Source organism: Salvelinus sp. IW2-2015, linkage group LG5, assembly GCF_002910315.2.
Source record: "Salvelinus sp. IW2-2015 linkage group LG5, ASM291031v2, whole genome shotgun sequence".
NCBI lineage: Eukaryota > Metazoa > Chordata > Actinopteri > Salmoniformes > Salmonidae > Salvelinus > Salvelinus sp. IW2-2015.
Window position 1 is genome coordinate 5787107 of NC_036844.1, and position 24693 is coordinate 5811799.

Here is a 24693-nt window from a genome sequence, read left to right on the forward strand (position 1 = left end):
AATAACACGAATAAATTGCTTTATGTATATATGAATTTAACAAACAATTACACATGCGTTCAAGAATACATCACATGATATATTGTTTTACGGTTTAGGCTCAATAAAAAATAAATATGAGATGTTCTGATTTGTTAGATAACATTTCCGCATTGATTTAAGCCCCGCCCCCTCCAGGCTATATTACCAAAACACCCCCACTGTCTCGCCAGTTGTCAGCTGACTGGTAGTTGGCAATACAGTAGTACATKATGATCGCGACGCTGAAGTGTACAACATTATTACTTGCTGTTGTTGTCTGCCGGGCAACGCAAGATTATGGTTATAATGATGTCGAGGAGRCTACTCTGGGTGATTCTCAGTATGGATCTCTCTGGCCGTTGCCTCAGAAAGTCAAAATGTCAACGGTAGCATTCAAACTCAGCGGTGCTAGTTTCCAGATAGTTGACGCGAAAGAATCGTCTTCCGGTGCGAGCTGCAGCCTTCTTCAAAATGCATATCGAAGGTAATATGTGATTGTGAATGAATAGCCGCCTACGTATTTTCAAAGACAAGCCTACATCAGCATTCTGCAATGCCAATGTTCGTTTAGCGTTGACTCTGTTAGATTTGAAATCATTCACGTTTTAGTACATTTTTATTTGAATACAGTTTAAAAGTCAAAACGTTTTTCATAAGTAGGCTATGTGCTGAATAGAGCTGTGACTGTTGAATGTGTTTTATGCATAGAAATTCKCCCATTTTTCCCCCACATAGTCACATGAACTGGTTTGTTCCTCCTTCCTTGTCCTGCAGGTATGACGAATACATATTCCCCACTTCCAGAATGCAAGGGCAAAACAAAAAGAAGGCATTTGCCTCTGATGTGTCTGAGTTACAGGTGTGGATCACATCAGCTGACTCGGAGTGTGACAGCTACCCCAGTGTGACATCTGACGAATCATGTGAGTGCCCTGACATGATGTTTGTCTTCCTTGTTGGTGCTCTACGCCAGGTTCTGGCGTAGAGCACCAACAAGCATCTCGGAGTATGCTGATATAGGATCAGATTTCCCTTTTAGATCATAATGAATACGATTATATGTACAGGGAGACCTGCTCCGAGATCAGCGCTTTTTCTCTGAATTCAGACCCAAGTTTGCAAGGTTGGGACTCTAGCAGGGTAAACACAAATAGCAGAGTCTTCACAAGTAAAGTCGAGCGGCCTTCCCAGTGGGATTGAGGCCCGGGTCTCGTCATCCTACATCAGTGTTTAGGAAGGTATTAAGGTATTCTGCCAGTATAGCTTACGTCAGTAGTAGACAGAGAGAGAAAGATTACCTAGAATGTCTTGGAAGATAATAGGTCAGTAGGCATAAGACCACCGGGATCATTGTTGTAAAGACACTAAACTACTGTTTCATGAATGCACACCAGTAGTACACATGCAAGTTTGGTCTTAGCTGTGTTTTAAGGCCCCAAACTAAAAAAAAGAGAAACTAACATGCATTTACTTACTCATCAAAGAAGAAACAGCCACTTACCTAGATGGGTAACAGTGACATATGCATGCATTTTAAATCAGTGGGCATTATCGGATGTACAATTTTTTTTTTTTTTAAAGAACAACATAGGATTGACAGTCTTCTTTCTGCTGCCTGTCCACAGACGAACTCTCGGTGGACTCTCCTGTTGCTGTGCTGAAAGCACCTAAGGTGTGGGGCGCGCTGAGAGGTAGGGGTCATGGCTTTTATGCTATACACACACACATTTTTTGCTATGTTTATATTGGTGAAAGAAGTTTGGTCACACCTGTGAGGCCTTCCTCTATTTACATACCTATATTGTTATAACGTTTCCCTTGTTTTCATAACGCTTGTGCAACTTCTGTGGTTGCGTTGCATGGCATCTTGTGTCTAGATCTTGAAAGCTACAGGAAATATTGTAATTCATACCTACGTACTGAGAGGAAAGCTTGCAAGCATTTCATTGTGCTGTGTACAACACTACACTGTATCCTATGCAGTTTACAATAAACTTTMATTTGATTAGATTTGAGACTATATACATATCCAAGAGGTTGACAGTGTGTTGTAAAGCATGTGTTTACAATCCTGTTGTGGTTGTTGTGTGATTCTGTTGATTAATCATTGTCTATGTGTCTCACTTTTTATGACCAGGTCTGGAGACTTTTAGCCAGTTGGTGTATGAGGATGAATATGGAGCAGTAAGTTGACATGAGTGCCATATGAATAGAGTTTGTTAAACAAGGAGGCCTCGCCCATGTCTGAACACCAGTCACATGATTGAGGAAGTACTTACTTACTGTAGCTCTATTCCAAGTCATTCTAATGCATTTGGCAATTCAGTTCCCAGCAACTTAGCAAGCTATTTTCAATTCCACATTGTGGTTTTTGCCTCAGTGACTCCGTATTCATCAAATGGATTAAATTGTAGAAATAATTCAATGATACTTCTATTTTTTTTAATGGATCATTTTCAATTTCTTTGTTTTATTTTCACAGAAAAGCATCAATAGGACAGAGATTCAGGACTTTCCACGGTTTGCACATCGAGGCCTCTTATTGGACAGCTCTCGTCACTTCCTGCCCATCAAAGTCATCTTAGCCAATCTGGTTAGAGAGGACGATACATGCGATTTCTGATTTCAGTTCACTTTGTTGTTGTTATGGTTAAATGTTTGCTTTGGCCATATGATAAAATAATTTGTATATTAATGGCATAACATTACATAACATAATATCATCATAACCTCATTCTCCCCTTACCCACACGCAGGAAGCAATGGCGTGGAACAAATTCAATGTGTTCCACTGGCACATAGTAGATGACCAATCCTTCCCCTACATGAGCCGTACCTTCCCCCAGCTGAGCCAGCAGGTGAGTGGGRAGGCAGACGTTGTTATCAATAGCCTGGTCCCATTTCAGCTGCTATACCTACAGCTTTCACACACCTGAAAAGACCAGGTGGGCAAAGGTGACATGGCAGAAATGATATGCTGAAAAGTATATGGTGGGAGCGTCACAAGCCTTGTGGTCTTGGTGGATCTATCACCGTATTGCTTCCACCAAATCAGTCATTTCAAAGTTGTAAACGTGTAAYGGCTTAAACTACTCAATGCATATCCATATGTATATAATGATTCCCTTTGTGTATGACAGCTTTTGTTTTGATGTATCGTTGTTCTGCAGGGAGCATACCACCCGTACACGCATGTGTACACGCCCTCTGACGTGAAGATGATCATTGAGTTTGCTCGCCTCAGGGGCATTCGTGTCGTCTCTGAGTTCGACACCCCTGGACACACTCAGTCATGGGGCAAAGGTGAGTGTGGGGTCACTTAGGGCTATTTCAGATGAAAGTCTTCCGGCTGTATCAAGGGGTTCATTTCTAGGCGGTCAGGGTAGTCTTCTGTCCTTTTAGACATGCACATTTTCATAATATTTTTTGTAAGAATTGAAGTGAAATATGCAGCTACCTGATATTGCSTTGGTTTTATCTGCTCCTCTCTCATGCCCCCTTTCCAGGCCAGAAGGACCTACTGACCCCCTGTTACTCTGGAGCCAGCCCCTCTGGCTCGTTTGGACCGGTCAACCCTATCCTCAACACCACCTATGACTTCATGGCCATGTTCTTCAAGGAGGTCAGCACAGTGTTCCCTGATGCCTACATCCATCTAGGAGGAGARGAGGTTGACTTCAGCTGCTGGTGAGAGGCTTATAAGGACATTTTATATTTGTAATTTAGCAGACACTCTTATCCAGGGTGACTGGCAATCGGTGCATATAACAACTACGTTTAGCAGGGAGAAACAACCACATATAAGTCAWTGCTAGTAGACCCTAGCAGATATTTCTTTCAAAAGTGACTTAATCAAAGTCTAAATATTCAGCAGCAACTGACCCACAGACTCCTTATCCACTACAAAGGTACAGTATATGACCACAATTGTCAACAGCCATGTGACTCTGGCTTGTTTGACKGTCAATGGAAATGAAATCAAAACAGTACTGTAGGCTGTCTCCGCCAACATCAAGCACATCAATAAAAACACTCTACTTTATGCCTCTGTGATCCACAGGAAGTCCAACCCAGACATCCAGAAGTTCATGGCGCAGCAAGGCTTTGGGACGGACTACAGCAAGCTGGAGTCTTTCTACATTCAGAGGTGTGTGGRTTCAGTTAGACATGGCCTTAAAGTGAAAAAAATGATAAGTCATTCGGCCAACCTAAAAAACGCAGTAACTTCCGCATATTCTACAAATGTCCCACTCCATTGTCCGAKGATTAATTATTCATATTTTCATGTGGTTACTTTCTGTCACGTGATAGGCTCTTGGATATTGTCACCACTACTAACAAGGGCTACATGATCTGGCAGGAGGTGATTGACAATGGAGTTAAGGTAACAGAGCAGCAGCATTTATTAGCACAGGCAGAGAGAAAAGCAGCCTCTCTGATATTTAGAAATCAGACACATTTTCTGAAGTAAAATTCTAATATTTCTATGRTCAAAATATCTTCAGTTATAGTTGAAGTCGAAGGTTACATACACTTAGGTTGGAGTCATTAAAACTCGTTTTTCAACCACACCACAAATTTCCTGTTAACAAACTATAGTTTTGGCAAGTCGGTTAGGACATCTACTTTGTGCATGACACAAGTAATTTTTCCAACAATTGTTTAAAGACAGATTATTTCTCTTATAATTCACTATCACAATTCCAGTGGGTCAGAAGTTTACATAAAGTAAGTTGAATGTGCCTTTAAACAGCTTGGAAAATTCCAGAAAATGATGTCATGGCTTTAGAAGCTTCAGATACGCTAATTGACATCATTTGAGTCAATTGGAGGTGTGGATGTATTTCAAGGCCTACCTTCAAACTCAGTGCTTCTTTGCTTGACATTATGGGAAAATCAAAAGAAATCAGCCAAGACCTCAGGAAAAAAATTGTAGACCTCCACAAGTCTGGTTCATCCTTGGGAGCAATTTCCAAATGCCTGAAGATACCACGTTCATCTGTACAAACAATAGTACGCAAGTATAAACACCATGGGACCACGCAGCCGTCATACCGCTCTGGAAGGAGTTGCGTTCTGTCTCCTAGAGATGAACGCACTTTGGTGRGAAAAGTGCAAATCAATCCCAGAACAACAGCAAAGGACCTTGTGAAGATGCTGGAGGAAACAGGTACAAAAGTATCTATATCCACAGTAAAACGAGTCCTATATTGACATAACCTGAAAGGCCGCTCAGCAAGGAAGAAGCCACTGCTCCAAAACCGCCATAAAAAAGCCAGACTACGGTTTGCCACTTTACATGGCGACAAAGATCGTACTTTTTGGAGAACTGTCCTCTGGTCTGATGAAATAAAAATATAACTGTTTGGCCATAATGACCATTGTTATGTTTGAAGGAAAAAGGGGGAGGCTTGCAAGCCCAAGAACACCATCCCAACCGTGAAGCACGTTGGTGGCAGCATCATGTTGTGGGGGTTCTTTGCTGCAGGAGGGACTGCTGTACTTCACAAAATAGATGGCATCATGAAGAAGTAAAATTATGTGGATATATTGAAGCAACATCTCAAGACATCAGTCAGGAAGTTAAAGCTTGGTCGCAAATGGGTCTTCCAAATGGACAATGACAAAATGGCTTAAGGACAACAAAGTCAAGGTATTGGAGTGGCCATCACAAAGCCCTGACCTCAATCCTTTAGAAAATTTGTGGGCAGAACTGAAAAAGCATGTGTGAGCAAGGAGGCCTACAAACCTGACTCAGTTACACCAGCTCTGTCAGGAAGAATGGGCCAAAATTCACCCAACTTATTGTGGGAAGCTTGTGGAAGGCTATCTGAAACGTTTGACCCAAGTTAAACAATTTAAAGGCAACGCTATCAAATACTAATTAAGTGTATGTAAACTTCTGAGCCACTGGGAATGTGATGAAAGAAATAAAAGCTGAAAMAAATCGTTCTCTCTACTATTATTCTGACACTTCACATTCTTAAAATAAAGTGGTGATCCTAACTGACCTAAGACAGGGAATTTTAACTAGGATTAAATGTCAGGAATTGTGTGAAACTGAGTTTAAATGTATTTGGCTAGGGTGTATGTGAACTTCCGACTGCAACTGTACCTTATTCACTTCTTACCTGGTATTTACATAGTAGTGCATGTGGCTTCATGGCTTGGCTCATATATATATATATATATATATATATTTTCCCCCCCCCTGTTAGAGTAACAAAGTAAAAGCTAATACTATCTCCTAACCACCACCAGACCTGGGTTTCAAATACTGAAAAAATGTATTTATCTGTGCCTGTTTGAGCTTGCCTGACTTAATAAACCAATAGAAAAGTCCCAGAACTGCAAATCCCGCCCACCTGGCACTCCAGGCAGACTCAAGCAAGCGCTCAAAGTATTAGAATCAATTATTTCTAACCAATGTCTGACCACCACATCCGCAAATAATAAACATGTTTTCTGAGTAACAAATCAGTGTAATACTTGCAGCTGAAGTCAAACACAGTAGTGCATGTGTGGATGGGGAACAAGTTTGAAGAGGAGCTTCAGAAGGTGACGGAGGCGGGCTTCACCACCATCCTCTCCGCCCCCTGGTACCTAGATTACATTAGTTACGGACAGGACTGGCAGAAGTACTACAAGGTCGAGCCGCTCAGCTTCAATGGTCAGTTGTCTTCATCAGACACCTCCCTTTTGTTGGGCCCCAGTAAGATTAGCTGACGTTATGGCGTCGGCTAATGGGGATCTTAATAAAAAAAATATGTAATCATCAAATAGTGTTTTAATAATCACATCGTGTTAAAAAAAGAAGAAAAAAAAGAAAAGAGGACCGGGTTCTAGGAGATCTGGAATAGCTCTGAGTTTTGGCCTAACATGCCACGGTTGAAAATGCAAAAATTGTCCTTTCAAATTTGAATGACTTCATTCAACAGGTCTGCACTTGAATATTGCACCGCTGTATCATATTGAAACATCTGCTCTCTGGACCAAAGTCGTAGTGTACAGAGACATGGTTCTTGTTGGAAAGTTTTTTTTTTTTTTTTTTGACCAGCACACGGTAAACCTGACAAACTACTTTTTTGTATCCAGCTTTGGTTCATGGTAGAGATAGAGATTGTTGTTGGGTAAACTAGTTAGGGCTGTACATTGCCTTTTGCTTGGTATTCATTTTGGTTCTGGTCTAGGTTGAGGCCTATGTCTGTCTCGTTTGTACTGTAACATTGAACTTCTTGATTTGATTGTTGTTGCTTGCTGCAGCGCGTTAGGCCTTCCAGATACTAGCCCTGACAACTCTTGCATGTTCACTTGGCGTACATGATTCATGGCTTCACAGCGCTGCTCTTATTTCGGGGTACATTCAAGATCAGCAACACTGTAACATGTTGAACATTTGWAAGCAAGAAGTTGACGTGAAACCTTACAAATGCAGCCAACTTCAGAACTTTACTCCATTTTGTTTTGTGATGCCCCACCATGAAGAGAGAAACACCCATGCGTTGAAAACCACCTCGCTGGAAGCATCTTGCAGGGGGACAGCTTCAATTTCTTCTCTACAACGTTTTGCGTCTTGAATGTACCCAGAGGCACGCTTATCCACGGAGGGCTCTCCTGTGGCATATTCTTTCTTCTTTTTAAGTTTCTTCACCCCTACCCCCCCKAAAAAAATACTACTCTACACTAAGRASTACTAATACACCTAAATACTAAGGATACTCCTCAATCACATGTTGCATGTGTGTCTACTGTATGTAGCTGAAGGCTGACACGCTAATCCACGTGTGGAAAGGCAACCAGCAGCAGTACCAGGCTGAGATGGCAAGGGTCACAGCATCAGGCTACCAGGCCCTGCTCTCCACACCCTGGTACCTGAACCGCATCTCCTACGGCCAAGACTGGCAGGCCGCTTACAAGGCAGACCCACAGGACTTTAATGGTGTGTGTCTCTATCTGGCCACTTTAGACAGATGCTTTATTTCTGAAAAAAATACTACTCTTTGCTGTGTGATTTTTAAGGTTTGCGTTTTTAGTTTTATATTTTACTGGTCGCGCCGCTTATCGCGATACCTCACTGTATATTTACATTAGGGCAGCAAGGACCAATACATTGACTTTTTATTGTTTGTGATAAAGGAAGACTTTGCCCTGCCCATGCTGTTCTAAATTGATAGCTGACTCGTATGACACAGGTCTAAGGTCCAACCCACCTGCTCTGAGCCCGAACAGGGAAAACGCCTTCCGTGCCAAAAGCCATCCACTTCTGTCTTGTGATCCGATGGTCATGCCTTTTTTATTTCTGTGCAACTTACTATAAGTGCAACCCTGTTGACTGAAGTAGTAGAATGAATAACACAGAATAACTCCATTCCCATCATTTTAAAGATTAAATGCAGAAATGGGCATACAGAAACTTTTCCATGTGATTGCCTCCTGACCCCTGAATTACATTTMACCTTGTGAACCCAGGCACAGATGCTCAGAAGAAGCTGGTGGTCGGGGGAGAGGCCTGTCTGTGGGGGGAATACGTGGACGCTACCAACCTGACCCCCAGACTCTGGTACGCTGCAGACAAACCCAAATGTTTTTTTTAAAATCTATTAGAAGATACCTTTCCTCTCTATCCATTTTACACTGCACTGTCTGTAATGTTAGTCTGTGAAGATGTTTCTCTCCTATCCCCAGGCCCCGTGCCAGTGCTGTGGGGGAGCGGTTGTGGAGTGGCAAGGATGTGAAAGACATAAACGATGCTTATAGTCGTCTGATCCAGCACCGCTGTCGCATGGTCCAGTAAGTCGCCCCCATAGAGAAACGTACTGTTCTATTTCATTCTGTGGTGCGCCCCCSTTCTAAGAATTGGTGCAAAAAATCTCTTGACTCAAGTATACAGTCGTGGCCAAAAGTTTTGAGAATGACACAAATATTAATTTCCACAAAGTTTMCTGCTTCAGTGTCTTTAGATATTTTTGGCAGATGTTACTATGGAATACTGAAGTATAATTACAAGCATTTCATAAGTGTTAAAGGCTTTTATTGACAATTACATGAAGTTGATGCAAAGAGTTAATATTTGCAGTGTTGACCCTTCTTTTTCAAAACCTCTGCAATCCGCCCTGGCAGGCTGTCAATTAACTTCTGGGCCATATCCTGACTGATAGCAGCCTATTCTTGCATAATCAATGCTTGGAGTTTGTCAGAATTTGTGGGTTTTTGTTTGTCCACCCGCCTCTTGAGGATTGACCACAAGTTCTCAATGGGATTAAGGTCTYGGGAGTTTCCTGGCCATGGACCCAAAATATRGATGTTTTGTTCCCCYAGCCACTTAGTTATCACTTTTGCCTWATGGCAAGGTGCTCCATCATGCTGGAAAAGGCATTGTTCYTCACCAAACTGTTCCTGGATGGTTGGYAGAAGTTGCTCTCGYAGGATGTGTTGYTACCATTCTTTATTCATGYCTGTGTTCTTWGGSKAAATTGTGAGTGAGCCCACTCCCTTGGCTGAGAAGCAACCCCACACATGAATGGTCTCAGGTTGCTTTACTGTTGGCATGACACAGGACTGATGGTAGCGCTCACCTTGTCTTCTCCGGACAAGCTTTTTTTTCCGGATGCCCCAAACAATCGGAAAGGGGATTCATCAGAGAAAATGACTTTACCCCAGTCCTCAGCAGTCCAATCCCTGTACCTTTTGCAGAATATCAGTCTGTCACTGATGTTTTTCCTGGAGAGAAGGTGGCTTCTTTGCTGCCCTTCTTGACACCAGGCCATCCTCCAAAAGTCTTCGCCTCACTGTGCGTGCAGATGCACTCACACCTGCCTGCTGCCATTCCTGAGCAAGCTCTGTACTGGTGGTGCCCGAGCCTGCAGCTGAATCAACTTTAGGAGACGGTTCTGGCGCTTACTGGACTTTCTTGGGCATCCTGAAGCCTTCTTCACAACAATTGAACTGCTCTCTTTGAAGTTCTTGATGATCCGATAAATGGTTGATTTAGGTGCAATCTTGCTGGCAGAAATATCCTTGCCTGTGAAGCCCTTTTTGTGCAAAGCAATGATGACGGCACGTGTTTCCTTGCAGGTAACCATGTTTGACAGAGTAAGAACAATGATTCCAAGCACCACCCTCCTTTTGAAGCTTCCAGTCTGTTATTTGAACTCAATCAGCATGACAGAGTGATCTCCAGCCTTGTCCTCATCAACACTCACACCTGTGTTAATGAGAGAATCACTGACATGTCAGCTGGTCCTTTTGTGGCAGGGCTGAAATGCAGTGGAAATGTTTTGGGGGGGATTCAGTTCATTTGCATGGCAAAGAGGGACTTCACAATTCATTTTAATTCATATGATCACTCCTCATAACATTCCAAATTGCCATCATACAAACTGAGGCAGCAGACTTTGAAAATGTATATTTGTGTCATTCCCAAAGCTTTTGGCCATGACTACAATATGGTAACACCCTCTTTCTTCCTGTCTTTTCTCTCCCCTCTCACTCCATCTCTGTCTTCTCTTGCTCTACTAGGCGTGGTATACCAGCTGAGCCTCTGTTTACAGGTTACTGTGCACATGAGTACAAAGGGGTATGAGCTGACAGCCACTGTGGGGCTACAACCTGAGAAGCAGCGTTAACAGCAATGGGAGAAAGAAAAAAATATTGCACAATTTTAACACAAATCAAACTTGATTGTCTTCATGACTTTATTGATGCACTGATATGAGCCAAATTCTGCCTTTTTAAAAATTGTTTCTCAGAACAATCCTCATTCCAATCAATGTCACAAATTGATTGTGTGTAGGAACACCTTTTTATATTAATGTTTGTATGAATTAAAATAAACTTGCAGAATTGTGTGTGTGTAAACACTATAGTGATGGACACCCGAAGTGCGACGCAGTTTACCGATTCATGGAAATTACACATTATCACTATAATCTTTTATACATTTAATGACTGATACCGCCACTTCTACAATATGTCCAACAGAAGTACTGAATGCCCACATGCATGTTCTTGACCCGATTTTCATGTTTGCACAGCAAACACCCTCACAGGAGTATGTATATATATATATATATATATATAGTGCCTTCAGAAAGTACTCATAGACTTTTTCCACATTGTATCACAGCCTGCATTTAAAATTGATTAAATTGAGATGTCACTGGCCCATAATGTCAAAGTGGAATTATGTTTTTTGAAATTAAAATATGAAATGTCTTGATTCAATCCCATTTGTTATGGCAAGCCTAAAGTTCAGGAGGAAAGATTTTCATATGTTGCATGGACTCCGTGTGCAATACTGTTTTCATTTAACCTTGAAGTAGGCAAGTCGGTTAAGAACCAATTCTTATTTACAATGACTGCTAAACCCGGATGATGCTGGGCGAATTGTGCACCGCCCTATGGGACTCCCAATCGCGACCGGATGTGATACAGCCTGGATTCAAACCAGGGACTGTAGTGACGCCTCTTGCACTGTGTCACTCGGGAGCCCCTGTTTAACAGTTTTTGAATGACTACCCCATCTCTATACCCCACACATATAATTATCTGTAATTCCTCAGTCAAGCAGTGAATTTCAAACAGATTTAACCACAAAGACCAGGTAGGTTTTCCAATGCCTTGCAGAGTAGGACATGTATTTTTTCAAAAGCAGACAAATATCCCTTTGAGCATGGTGAAGTTATTAATTAGACTTTGGATGGTGTATCAATACACCCAGTCACTACAAAGATACAGGCGTCCTTCCTAACTCGGTTGCCGGAGAAGAAGGAAACCACTAATTTCACCATTAAGGCCAATGGTGACATAAAAACAGTTAAGCGTTTGATGGGAGAAAACTGAGGACGGCTCAACATCATTGTTGTTAAACCACAATACTAACCTAACTGACAAAAGTGAAAAGGAAACATTTGCAACAAGGCACGAAATTAGGGTTTCCCAAACTRGGTCCTGGGGCCCCCCCTGGGTGCATGTTATATATAAATATTTTTAAGAAACCTTCACTAAAGTAATACTGCAAAAAATGTGGCACGGCTTTTGTCCTGAATACAACGTGTTATGTTTGCGGCAAGTCCAATACAACACATACTGAGTACCACTGTCCATTTTCTTCAAGCATAGAGGAAAACTTGGTTCCGTCTGCTTTCCAGCAGACACTGGGAGATTAATTCACCTTTCAGCAGGACAATAACCTAAAAAACAAGGCCAAATRGACACTGGGGTTGCTTACCAAGAAGACAGTGAATGTTCCTGAGTGGCCGAGTTACGGGTTTGACTTAAATCTACTTGAAAATCTATGGCAAGACCTGAATATGGTTGTTTAGCAATGATGAACAACCAATTTGACAGAGCTTGAAGAATTTTGAAAAGAATAATGGGCAAATGTTGCACAATCCAGCTTTGGAAAGCTCTTAAGAGACTTACCCAGAAAGACTCACAGCTGTAATCGCTGCCAAAGGTAATTCTACAAAGTATTGACTTACAGGTGTGAATACTTATGTAAATCAGATATTCCTGTATTTATCAATAAATTGACTAAAATTTCTAAAAACATGTTTTCACTTTGTCATTATGGTGTATTGTATGTAGATGGGTGAGAGAAAAATATATTTAATCCATTTTGAATTCAGTCTGTTACAACATGAKTAGTTTCTGAAGACACTGTAAATGGACATTCCTGCTGGCTTACATTTCCCAGAATTCCTCTTCTGTCTCTGCGTGATGTCATCAGGCGAGGCCAGCCATCTTGTTGAGCAGGGCATTCTGGTGTTGGGGGTTCATGGCCTCATAGATGTCCAGCTGGAGGGAGAAGGTGGCGTTGCCAGAGGTCAGAGTTCGCAGGGCGGTGGAGTAGCCCTGAAACAGAGGAGGAAAGATTAGATCCATTACAATCTGGTAATGGAGGGATACTGCAGTGTCACCTTTTGACTCTGATACAGTATATTATTCAGCTAAGATGCATTTAGAATATGCTGAAAATTATGCGCCATTCTCTAGCAGCGGACTTGATTCGCTAGCAACAAGACGATGAGAAATGTACAAAACAGAAATAGCGAAACTAATTTTTTTTTAAAAAGCACTTTTATACTATATTGGTGGTGTTGTCTGCCCTGTCACTACAGGAGGTTTCCACGGCAACATTGAACCAACCTACCATCATCTCAGCCAGGGGCGCGGTTGCCAGCAGCACCTTGCTGTCATGGCGACTCTGGATGTCCCGGATGGCCCCTCGTCTCTGAGCCAGGTCACCCAGCACAGAGCTCAGGTGCTCCTCCCCCACCGTCACCTCCAGTGACATCACAGGCTCCAGCACCTGCCCCCCCGCCTGCCTCAGAGCCTACAGGGGACAGAGACAACACTGTTACTAGCGTAGTATAAGTAATAATATGAGAAGAAAGGGTCACTGTTACTAGCGTAGTATTAGTAATAATATGAGAAATAGGGTCACTGTTACTAGCGTAGTATTAGTAATAATATGAGAAATAGGGTCACTGTTACTAGCGTAGTATTAGTAAATATGAGAAATAGGGTCACTGTTACTAGCGAGTATTAGTAATAATATGAGAAATAGGGTCACTGTTACTAGCGTAGTATTAGTAATAATATTGAGAAATAGGTTTTCGTTACTAGCGTAGTATTAGTAATAATATGAGAAATAGAACTAGGGTCACTGTTACTAGCGTAGTATTACTATCAAATCAAATGTTATTTGTCACATCCGCCGAATACAACAGGTGRTTGCTTACTTAAAAGTCCTTAACCAACAGTGCAATTAAGAAAAATAAGAGTTAAAAAAATATTTAATAAATAACAAATACAAAAATAAAAGAGTAACAATAAAATAACAATAACGAGGCTATATACAGGGTGTACTGGTGCCGAGTCAATGTGCGGGGGGTACAGGTTAGTCGAGGTAATATGTACATGTAAGTAGAGGTAAAGAGACTATGCATAGAGCGAGTAGCAGCAGCGTAAAGAAACCCATATCGCTAATGCCTTTCTCCTTCTATCGACACTCACAGAGCCATCACAAGACTACAGTACATAGGCAGAGATCATCTCACATTGTGTACACAACACTATCATGTGCAYGTGTTGATGTACCTTGAGCATACAGCGGGACACGCAGGCAGACAACATAGCTAGAGACGTCCCCGGCTCCATGCTCACACTCTGGATCATAGTGGACACGCCCTGGACCGGGTAACCAAGCAACGGACCTGGGAGAGTGAGCACATAATGCACTTATTGAGTATCAGAATAGGGGCTGTAACAGTACAAGACTCATCGGAAATGGGGGCCTTCTTCCATAATCTGGTCGGTGTGATGTCGTTACCTTGGAGATAAGAGCTGTTTACTCCGTTCTCCACGGCGTCCCTGACGTCAGGGGACAGCTGCTCCTCCACTTCCTCATCGTAGGTGATTTCACAGGAAGTGAGCGAGGAGGAGGAGGAGTCCGTGATGGGAAAGACCGCCACGCTCACAGTCACCATGTGTCTCCTCTCCCCAACTGTACGGTCCAGCGTGTCTGAAACACACACAAGCAGGAAGCACAATCAGGAATCAGAATAAGGAGAATCAGTACGATCTACACTGATTGGAAAATATGGTTTCCTCCTCCGTACTGATTGGCATACTATACCTGTGGTGGCCACTGATTGGAGGATGGTCTCCCTGTAGGCCACCTGTAGAGGTCCCAGGTGGGTCTCGATGCCGTACTCTCTCCTGATCCGATCATGGAGGATCTCAATGTGCAGCTCTCCCATTCCGCACAGAATGGTCTGGCAGAGGAGACGGTACACACACCATTAAAACAGATGTTGCATATTTTATTAGTCTAATATTATATGCTAGCTAGCTAACATTCATTCAATCAATCAACACTTTCAACCAAGCAATTAATCAATCATACATGTTCCTCCTGTACAGGTGGTATTACCTGTCCAGAGTCTGAATCTACCCTGACCTTCAGGCTAGGGTCTTCTCTCTGGAGGCAGGTCAGGGCATTCTCCAGATCTAATAGAAAACAGAGGATAATAACATTCATAGGTTGTTATAACAGTGTTACAAGAGTTTTAGGCCAGGTGGCTCAAACAAGCCTGTAGAACAGTGCACGGTATGAGGGGATTTGAGCAGGGATCCCATGCTTAGTAATGGCTGCAGGGACACTGACCTGCCTGTRTAGACATAGTGGGGGGTTCTATGGAGCAGAAGAAGACAGGCTCGGGGACCTCCACTCCAGCCAGCACCAGACTGGCCTGCTCRCCACCCCTCTTCCCCTCCCCCTCCTTCTGGGCCCGCCGGACCGCGGCCGCTGCCGAGGCCTTGGAGGACACAATAGTGTCCCCTGTCACTGTCTGAGAGAGAGAGAGGGAATGGGAGAGGGATTTTTTGTAAACATAATGAAAGATTGCTTGGAAGTGAAAGTGTTTGGTTTAATTGCCAAGCCACTGTCACCCAACAGATTCAAAACAATGTTTCAGTTTCAAAAACATATTGCTCTTTACTGAGAACGGATGTGTTTTCAATTCCAATTTATGGGGCGGCAGGTAGCCTAGTGGTTAGAGCGTTGAACTAGTAACCGGAAAGTTGCTAGATTGAATCCCCGAGCTGACAAGGTAAAAATCTGTCATTCTGCCCCTGAACAAGACAGTTAACCCACTGTTCCTAGGCCGTCATTGTAAATAAGAATTTGTTCTTAACTGACTTGCCAAGTTAAATAAAGGTTAAAAAAATCCAAAACAGGTATTCTCTCAAAGAGGCCTACCTGCTTGAGGCCCACACAGAGTGCAATGTTTCCTGCAGTCAGYGAAGGTATCTCCACATGCTGGTCAGCAAATGGCAGCAGCAGCCGACTCATCCTCTCTCTACAGTGGAAACCAGTGGAATTCAAAATGACAAGCACAGTAATTAGAAAACTAACAGTACTTGAGTTTATTGGCACAYCCTGAGAATTTGTAAGATGCACCATTTTAGAGGGCTCCGACTGAGTTATACCCAATGCAACAAAACCTTAAGAGATACAGAGTTAATTCATTGATTAGCATGAATTGAATCCCATTCAGCAAGCTGCTGTAGCAGTAAGCAGGTATTGGGTAGTAGTGGGATGGTGATGGACCTACGTACGTGTTGTTCCTGTTGATGTTGAGGACAGCAGACTGGGGCTTCATGGTCCCAGAGTAGATCCTCACAAACACCAGAGGACCTCGCTGCTTGTCATGCACCACRTTGAAGGCCAGGGCACACAGGTCATCCTGGTACCAACGCCTGTGTGAAGGGAATAGACCAAACCGAATCAAACTGGGTCTGATRCAAGAATAAATCCCTGACTGATATATGTGGTAGAAAAGAGTAGTGGCTTCAGCCCAATGATATGGATCAGATTGAATTACATTTTGGTTAGGTATCCCACAAAATAATGTTATAGAAAAGTCCTATTGGGGTTAGAGCAGTGTGGGCTATTACGGATAACACATATTGTTGACTCTGCGCAAGGTAAAGGTTAAATGTTACTCATACCATGGTGCCTCCTGTTTGGGGCGAGGAGATAGGCTGTGATGGAGTTCTGGTTAGAGCTAGAGGTTGGGGGACGTACTCACACTAGGTCGTGGTGCCTCTCGTTGGGGGCAGGGAGGTAGGCTGTGATGGCGTCCATGAGAGGCTGAACACCTTTGTTCCTCAGAGAGCTCCCACAAAGCACAGGGACTCCTTTACGTGCCAGAGTCACCCTCCGCACTGCCTCCTGGAGCTGGAGAATACACAATACACCAGATACACACACAATACCACATGCAGAACCCAGTCCTACTGCTAAAACACAAAGATCAAATTGTGAACACAAGCCTGGGTCAAATACCACTTCCTCCTGCTGGGCTTCCTCTTTCCATAGAGTGGTTTCTGGTAAGATGTTGGCCCTTGTTGTGTGGTATAATGATATTTTACCTGAGATAAATATTGCTTACTTTGGCAGGAGGTACCGCATCAAAATTTTCACCGTAACCTCCAAGTAACAGCTCCGCAAACTCATCATCCAGATCAGCAACCTGTCAAGGAAAAAATGCAAACGCCAACGATGACACATAGCATTTACACATGTTTTTACTATACTTGTGTTTTTATAGCGATATAAGCTATCAGCAATAGCATAAAAATAAGCACTCGATGACAGTTGGCATGATTATGTCATTTCCTGTACCTGTTCTATCAGAGCTGCTCTGGCCTCCATAGCGTCCTGAAGAAGTTCCGGGTCATCTGATTGGCTGAGGGATTTGGTCTCAAAGACACGGCCATCCTCTGCTCTGGATTTCACCCGCCACGTCATTTGCTGGTTGGTAATCAAGTCAATCAATCCTGTGAAGCTCTTCCCGCTGCCAATTGGAATCTGTGTAACCGGTTGTTTCTCATTTATACTGTAATGTATGTCATTTGATATGGAGGCATTATCACAGCAGGGAAGCTGAACAATGTAAAATACATAGAAGGCCTATTGAGAGTGTTGTCTACCTGGAGGAGCACAGGATTGGCTTTCAGTTTCTTCTTTATGCTCTCAATGGAAAAGTGTAAACTATATAGAACAAAAAKAWWWWWTMTTTTATCAAAATGAACACTGTAGTCCCAAATCCTAACAGCAAGCATGAAGATATATGTCTGGTTACAACAGAAGGGAGTCACTATGTGATGCTGGTTGTTTTACCTGGCCCCAGGCTTGTCCATCTTGTTCAGGAAACAGATACAGGGTACATGATGTTTCTCAGCCTGCCGCCACACTGTCAGAGTCTGAGCCTGGTGATATCGCAAGACATAACACAACACACAGCCATACCAAGTCACTAACACACACATTTACAATACAATCAACACCTCGATTCTAGGTCACTTCAATTACTATCTTTTTCTACAGACAATAGTCAGATAAACAGAGATGCATAGGCCTATTTCAGTACAGGGTGGGAATATGGCATGGTATCAGGGCTTGACTCACCTCAACGCCAGCAGAGGCATCAAACACAGCCACCGCCCCATCCAACACACGCAGGGCTCGCTCCACCTCCAGAGTAAAGTCAACATGTCCTGAAACACCCACCCACACAGTGTTGTACTATGGAGGGTCTATGGGTTGATTTTGTGCCAGGGTTGCCTGTCTATAGGATTTGTGTTTGTGTTTTTGCYCGATTTATTGAATGCGACTGGCTCTGTACCTGGCGTATCTATGAGGTTGATCCTGTGCTTTTTCCAGTCGAAGGTGACTGCAGCAGACTGTATGGTGATTCCCCGCTCCCTCTCCTGAACCATGAAGTCTGTCACAGTGTCCCCGTCATCAACATCTGGGAAACAAGAAAAGAGAGATAAATTGAGTTGCTAGCTTGGGACTCTGTTAAACAATGCAGGAAAAAGCTAGCAGAGGACGTGGAATTGAAATTGAATTACTGACCCCAACCCGCGCATCCCCTTACCCATGTCTATCCCAATCCCCTCCTACACACCTCCCAAGGCCCTGGTGTATCCAGAGTAATACAGCATTCTCTCGGTGGTGGTGGTCTTCCCTGCATCTATGTGTGCCATGATGCCAATGTTCCGGATTCTGGGGACAAACAATAGTGATTATTACATCTGATATTAAAAGGGGCTACCAAGGACCATGAAGTAGGCTATAGAGTAGTAATAAACCTGGACTAGAGCTAGTTTTAACACTTACTTCGATATATCTGGATTGACCACAGCTCGTGGGGATTTGACATCATCTATGGGATATTAAATAAAAACTTACGAATTTGTATTACAAAAGCACTGAGAGATCATCAAAGTTCAGTCTAATATGGGAATGGGACATGTKATATACCTGGCAAAAAGCTGGACGGTCTTCTTCCTTGTAATCTCCACCTGCACGTCTGTGGTCCATTCTTCAGTAGACTTTTACCCTACGCAACCCAACACAGAGCAATACACATTATCCATAGAAAACAGTAGCGACTAGTGACAAATAGCCAACAGTACACAGCCTTTTAACCATGTTTGTCCGTGAAATGTAAATCTTACTCCCCCAACCTGGACACTGAACGTCCCAATGCCTATTCCCAGGACAGCCCGAAGTCGCATCTTCAACCTGCTTCGGGCTTACAAACGTATTCCAGTGAAAATATTGTAGACAGTCTTGACATGGACAGGGCAATGTCGACTGCTCTGTGTGAATGTCATTCATCAACCATAAACCCTGTTGGCATTGAACTGGCTGTCAAATAAGGTAAACACATTCTCTAAATGCCGCGCCTCCCGAGAACAATAATCAAAATCAGTGTAACGTATTAATTATCTCGAATTATCAACAAAAAATTATAATAATATGTATCCACGTCGATTCACGCTTTTCTTATAAAGTGCATCTTCAAAATACACCCCAAGCAGCAGTTCTGTCTGAATTTAAGTTCCGGCTTAGACTTTTAAAATAAATGTGTATTTATAGTTTAATAGTTCTGACTATTTTAATAAATAGTAAAACCGTGCTGAATTGTTTTGATAATGATTTGATCAACTTACTACGAATTACTAATAAATATYCAACGGGACTGCTCAGGAACTCTCGTACCTGGTTTCATTCCGGAATTTGTTTAAGCGGACACTCCCATTACATACTTCCTCTAAAATATTGGCTTCGGAAAACAACACCAACGACCCAAGCCTCTAGCCAAAACAACGAAAATAATCCAAATTTGAAACAACAAATTCGATCAAATAAGTATTGTATCTGAATACGTAACATTCAATACACAAAATGGTAAGATATCCACATATTTCACGTTCTTTATAACACATAATTTGATATGGAAACCTAGCATACGAAGTTGGCTAGCAACATGTGGCAGACATCCGACTACTAGCTGCTATTCAACCAAGAATTGTCTTTTGACATTGTGATGGGAGACCTGTCAAAAGACAATTATTGGTTGAATTGCATCTATCRGACCACATGCAGTGTCTAGAATTCGTTATGTTGGTCAAACTGCTCTGGATTTAAAACCACGGAATTGTTTCAAGTACATAAGGGCCAATAAATTAACGTTATAGTTCATTTATTTGACCSAAATTATTAAGAATACGCCCGCTGGTCTGAATTGTTTTGATATTACCTTAGTTTACGTAGCTGGCTAATCTGTCAGCTATATACTTGACTGGTCCCACGTATGTTAGCGCTGTCATGCCAAACACATTTTAAGGATTTTAAGCCCACCTTGGAAATTAATGTACAGAAATCATTCATTATTTCTGATGTTTGTTGACTTAATACGTTCAGAAAGCCTTAAAGAAACTATTAAAATGTGCCTCCTACCCCAGCCCCAGAACGAGCACATTGAGTTACATCGCAAGCGCCATGGCCAACGCCTGGACCACCAGGAGAGGAAGAGGAAGAAGGAGAGCCGTGAGGCCCACGAGCGCTCACACAAAGCCAGGAAGATGATTGGTCTGAAGGCCAAACTCTACCACAAACAGAGGCACTCTGAGAAGATCCAGATGAAAAAGACGTAAGTACAGTATAAACATAGATGAGTAGTACACACTACAGTAGTATAGTAGTGTAGCACACTACAGTAGATCAACCAATGGTCTCCTTTTATAGAGTGAAGAGTGTTGACTCTTAGGATTTAGGTTCAGGGACATGATAGATATAACAGGTTTAATGTCCTATTTTTAAATGAACTCCTTGGTTATGACATTGTAATTAAGACATCCTCTAGTAACTGTTGTTGTCAAAATGTTGATTGAAACGGCATATGCCATTGCCACCAATCCAAAACGTTTGTTGACCTATTGGTGCCAACACCACTTGTCTTACCACAGCCTCAAGATGCACGAGCAGAGGAAGACCAAGCAGAAGAACGATGACAAGACTCCCGAGGGAGCAGTACCAGCCTACCTGCTCGACAGAGAGGGACAGTCCCGCGCCAAGATCCTCTCCAACATGATCAAACAGAAGAGGAAGGAGAAGGCTGTGAGTATTCAATGCCTTTCTTTTATTAGTTTGTGTTTTCTCCACCATGTCTCACTGAAGACAGGTAAGTGTCTGGCCATATGATCTCATATAAAAGGGAACAACKCCTAGGTTAATCTATTGCCAACCTGCATGCATTTTGCGTACCATGCAAACAATTTGAGGTCAAAGTACTCTGGTACGAAAAACTGAGCCAATCAAGAGAACTTGGGCTAGGAGGAAAAAAATCTCTAGTTCTCTGCTCCGGCCCGTCCCCCGTAGTCGTAGTACTATTTTTCCTCCCTCGAGCTGGATGGCAGATCTCCACTTTTTCCGTTGGTACCACTGATGTGTGAGGAAAAAGGGTAGGGAAAATGGAGGGGGGAAATGGTGTATTAGTCAAGCACTATTATTTCGTAGTTAGCTCCTTAGCTAAGGCATCATTGTGACTAAGGTAGTTAGCTACAGCATTTAGTCAACTAAGCGAGAACACTTTCTTGCCTGCACATGCTATGATCTCCGCAACGGTAGTAGGTGCGAGCGCATTGACGTGCAAAGAAATGTGCAGTGTTGCGGTAGTTCAGTGCGCGTCGCTGCGTGGATGTAAACAGACATGGCAGAGAGAGCTGTTCCGCTAATATCGTCTTTCACAGAGTTATGTTAGACTGTTACAGATTTGTAGACCTACGTTAATTCATCCGTTCTTGATCTCTAGGTTTCAGGAAATGGCAGTTACAGTTAAAATAAATTTTAAAAAATACAGCCAATTGCTCCAACTTCCTGAGGGGGGAGTTGACTGACCCCATCCGGACCTATAACAGTCTATAGCCTGCCATTCCTACTGAGCCAGTCTTCTGCCAACGTCATTATTAGGCAAAACAAAGGTGCATTTGCCTATGATTTGAGCAGTGTTGCACGCGTGAGGTCCGCAGGGCCGGGATTGCCACTGCGGCGTTGAAATGGTACTCATAAAAATGATTCACGGTTGGCATGTCTGCTATTGTCAGATTAATTGTTTCAAATGTCAATGTAATACTGTAGACTGTTTTCCCGCGCTCCCATTAAAACTAGTCCTGGATTAACATGCACTTTCAATGAAATCGGCCCTAAGTGTGCAAAGCACAGAGCCAGTTTAGTTAAAAACAGGTGTCCTGCTKTATTCTCTGATCTAATCTTGTGTTTCTCCCTGTAGGGTAAATGGGAGGTGCCCCTGCCCAAGGTTCGAGCCCAAGGGGAGACGGAGGTGCTCAAAGTCATCCGTACGGGCAAGAGGCAGAAGAAGGCCTGGAAGAGGATGGTCACCAAAGTGTGCTTCGTAGGCGACAACTTCACCCGCAAGCCTCCCAAATATGAACGCTTCATCAGACCCATGGTAAGGAGGAAAGAAACACGACTCACTAGCATACAGTGTATATAGCAGTGTTGGATTGAAACTCTGATCTGTAAACACACTCGTTATCGCTGTGAACATCAGTTTAACTTTGACTACAGTTTTGTCATTTAGCAGACTATCTAGAGAGACTTAGTTACAACCAGTTTAATCAACTAAATTAGGTAAAACAACCTAAATTGACTTACTTGACTTACTTGCTCTTTGGGGAGCATAGGTCATTCACAAACTTCCTCCTGCGGGTTTGAGGAGGTGAACAACCTAAATTACCTGAAATAAATGTCCCACCATCGTCTGCCCTTCCCTCTCTCCAGGGTCTACGGTTCAAGAAGGCCCATGTGACCCACCCGGAGCTGAAGGCCACGTTCTGTCTGCCTATTCTGGGGGTGAAGAAGAATCCCTCGTCACCCCTTTACACCACTCTGGGGGTCATCACCAAGGGAACCGTGGTAGAGGTCAACGTCAGCGAGCTGGGCCTGGTCACGCAGGGGGGAAAGGTCATCTGGGGTGAGATATCTCCTATCCTCTCAAATGTCTATGTCTATTGATAMTCATCTGGATCAGTATGGGACAGTTTCCCGGCCACAGATTAAGCCTAGMCCTAGACTAAAAAGCACTTTCTATGGAGATTCTCRATTAAACATGCTTCTTAGTAGGATGTCATTGTAAATAAGAATTTGTTCTTAACTGACTTGCYTAGTTAAATAAAGGTTAAAAATAAATACAAATTAGTACACTACTAGGCTACATCTGTGTACACAGTACCAGTCAAAKGTTTGGACACACCTACTKATTCCAGGGTTTTTCTTTATTTTTACTATTTTCTACATTGTAGAATAATAGTGAAGACATAAAAACTATGAAAGAACACATGGAAACATGTAGTAACCAAAAAAGTGTTAAACAAAATATATTATATTTGAGATTCTTCAAAGTAGACACCCTTTGCCTTGATGACAGCTTTGCACACTCTTGGCATATTATGATGAATGATTTTCCAACAGTCTTGAAGGAGTTCCCACATATGCTGAGCATTTTTTGGCTGCTTTTCCTAGCATTTATGAGGCCAGCAAACGTATTCCTTACACGCTAGGAACGTATTTCCTCCAACGCTATATTGAAAGGGTGCCTCTCGGTCCCAAAACACACGTTTTCTGGAGACTTGTGGGAGGAGTGCTGATGACATTGCCCACGGTATGCTTTTTCGGAAGCCTGATTGCATCCAGACTGAGGAGAAATCCACACACAATGCATCTCTGACCACCTTCTGAAGTGGTCAGCTCGATCTGAACACAGTCAGACCACAAAGAGACTTTTGTGTGTCTAGACATGTCTTTTCAATGTGATCTTTGTATTCTGATAGCAGAAGTCACATGTGGAAGTCAAGTCCATGAAGTCAAGTGTAGACACAGCCTTATTCACCTTCTGAAGTGTAGTGATTTAAAATGTCTRATTTATTTCTCTTCTCTTCAGGTAAATACGCCCAGGTGACGAATAACCCAGAGAACGATGGCTGCATRAATGCTGTACTGCTGGTGTAAATTAAGAACTCTATGYGACGGTTCCCTGGACACAGATGAAGCCAAATCCTGGACTAAAAAMAATTTAATGGAGATTTTCCKYTGTTTTTATAGTCCGGGACTAGACTTAATCTGTGTCCGGGAAACGACCCCATSAATACAGACTGTGCCTGTAACATACAGCCAGAGCTATGGCTGCCATGGAATAACAGACCAGACCAGGAACACTGGAACCTCTGGGTATAAACCATGTGTGTTCAGCCGTGGAGAACTTCAAGAAAACACAGAAAAGATCAGATGCGGTATTTTGCAACAAGGTGTCTTGTAACTAAATACTAAAACATGCTTTAAATATAAGGGGTTGTGCTTTTGTCATAAATTTGTTATATAAATWGTTTTCTGATTGTTTTTGACTGCTCTGAGAAGTTTCCAGTGTTTTTAGGGGGGGGCGTCAAAACTGATCAGATTACTTGAAAGAGCAGTAAACTTAAAAAATGATGGCGCTATTAACGTGAGAAAGGGGTCCCCTCCACAACTCAGAGCAGGCCAACACAGTGGAGCCACAGTTTGAGACGGATGTGATACCCAGCAGTGATACTGATGCTCATCTACTGGAGTACAGGTCTTATACACCTGTATTGTATGTAGGGCTGTGCTACGCTAATATACAGGGCGGCAGGTAGCCTAGCGTTTAAGAGCGTTGGGCCAGTTACCAAGAGGTTGCTGGTTCAAATCCCCGAGCCAACTAGGTACCTGCTGTTGAGCAAGGCACTTTGCCATAAGAGCGTCTGCTAAATTAC

The 24693-nt window shown here is 42.8% G+C and overlaps 3 protein-coding genes across 6 annotated transcripts; 2 read left to right on the top strand and 1 right to left on the bottom strand.

Annotated features, from left to right (window-relative positions):
* Positions 1-195: 195 nt before the first annotated feature.
* LOC111963832 (beta-hexosaminidase subunit beta) lies at positions 196-11244 on the top strand. Of its 2 annotated transcripts, none has more exons than XM_023987378.2 (14): positions 196-505; positions 796-944; positions 1647-1712; positions 2159-2205; positions 2504-2614; positions 2778-2879; positions 3192-3324; positions 3528-3708; positions 4082-4168; positions 4333-4405; positions 7780-7960; positions 8491-8581; positions 8707-8811; positions 10540-11244. In XM_023987378.2, the coding sequence occupies exons 1-14, from the start codon at positions 252-254 to the stop codon at positions 10601-10603; spliced, it is 1644 nt and encodes a 547-aa protein (XP_023843146.1). In that variant the 5' UTR covers positions 196-251; the 3' UTR covers positions 10604-11244. The 2 variants fall into 2 exon arrangements, with proteins under 2 accessions (XP_023843146.1, XP_023843147.1); XM_023987379.2 differs by lacking the exon at positions 7780-7960 and adding an exon at positions 6517-6691 and having other exon boundaries at positions 197-505.
* On the bottom strand, positions 10692-19402 carry gfm2 (GTP dependent ribosome recycling factor mitochondrial 2). Of its 3 annotated transcripts, none has more exons than XM_023987381.2 (20): positions 19066-19402; positions 18860-18938; positions 18716-18761; positions 18504-18601; positions 18219-18344; positions 18002-18090; positions 17714-17802; positions 17524-17584; positions 17216-17401; positions 16983-17063; positions 16620-16768; positions 16147-16287; positions 15788-15887; positions 15194-15377; positions 14960-15036; positions 14663-14801; positions 14357-14548; positions 14125-14240; positions 13175-13357; positions 10692-12876 (listed from the first exon to the last, which is right to left on the bottom strand). In XM_023987381.2, exons 1-20 carry the CDS (start codon positions 19114-19116, stop codon positions 12748-12750), a joined length of 2316 nt encoding a protein of 771 aa, XP_023843149.1. In that variant the 5' UTR covers positions 19117-19402; the 3' UTR covers positions 10692-12747. The 3 variants fall into 3 exon arrangements, with proteins under 3 accessions (XP_023843149.1, XP_023843148.1, XP_023843150.1); XM_023987380.2 differs by having other exon boundaries at positions 19057-19402; XM_023987382.2 differs by lacking the exons at positions 18716-18761; positions 18860-18938; positions 19066-19402 and having other exon boundaries at positions 18474-18561.
* A 238-nt stretch (positions 19403-19640) lies between these two features.
* LOC111963834 (NSA2 ribosome biogenesis factor) lies at positions 19641-24288 on the top strand. The gene is made up of 6 exons (XM_023987383.2): positions 19641-19792; positions 20350-20537; positions 20854-21004; positions 22176-22355; positions 22688-22880; positions 23847-24288. The coding sequence occupies exons 1-6, from the start codon at positions 19790-19792 to the stop codon at positions 23912-23914; spliced, it is 783 nt and encodes a 260-aa protein (XP_023843151.1). The 5' UTR covers positions 19641-19789; the 3' UTR covers positions 23915-24288.
* Positions 24289-24693: the final 405 nt, after the last annotated feature.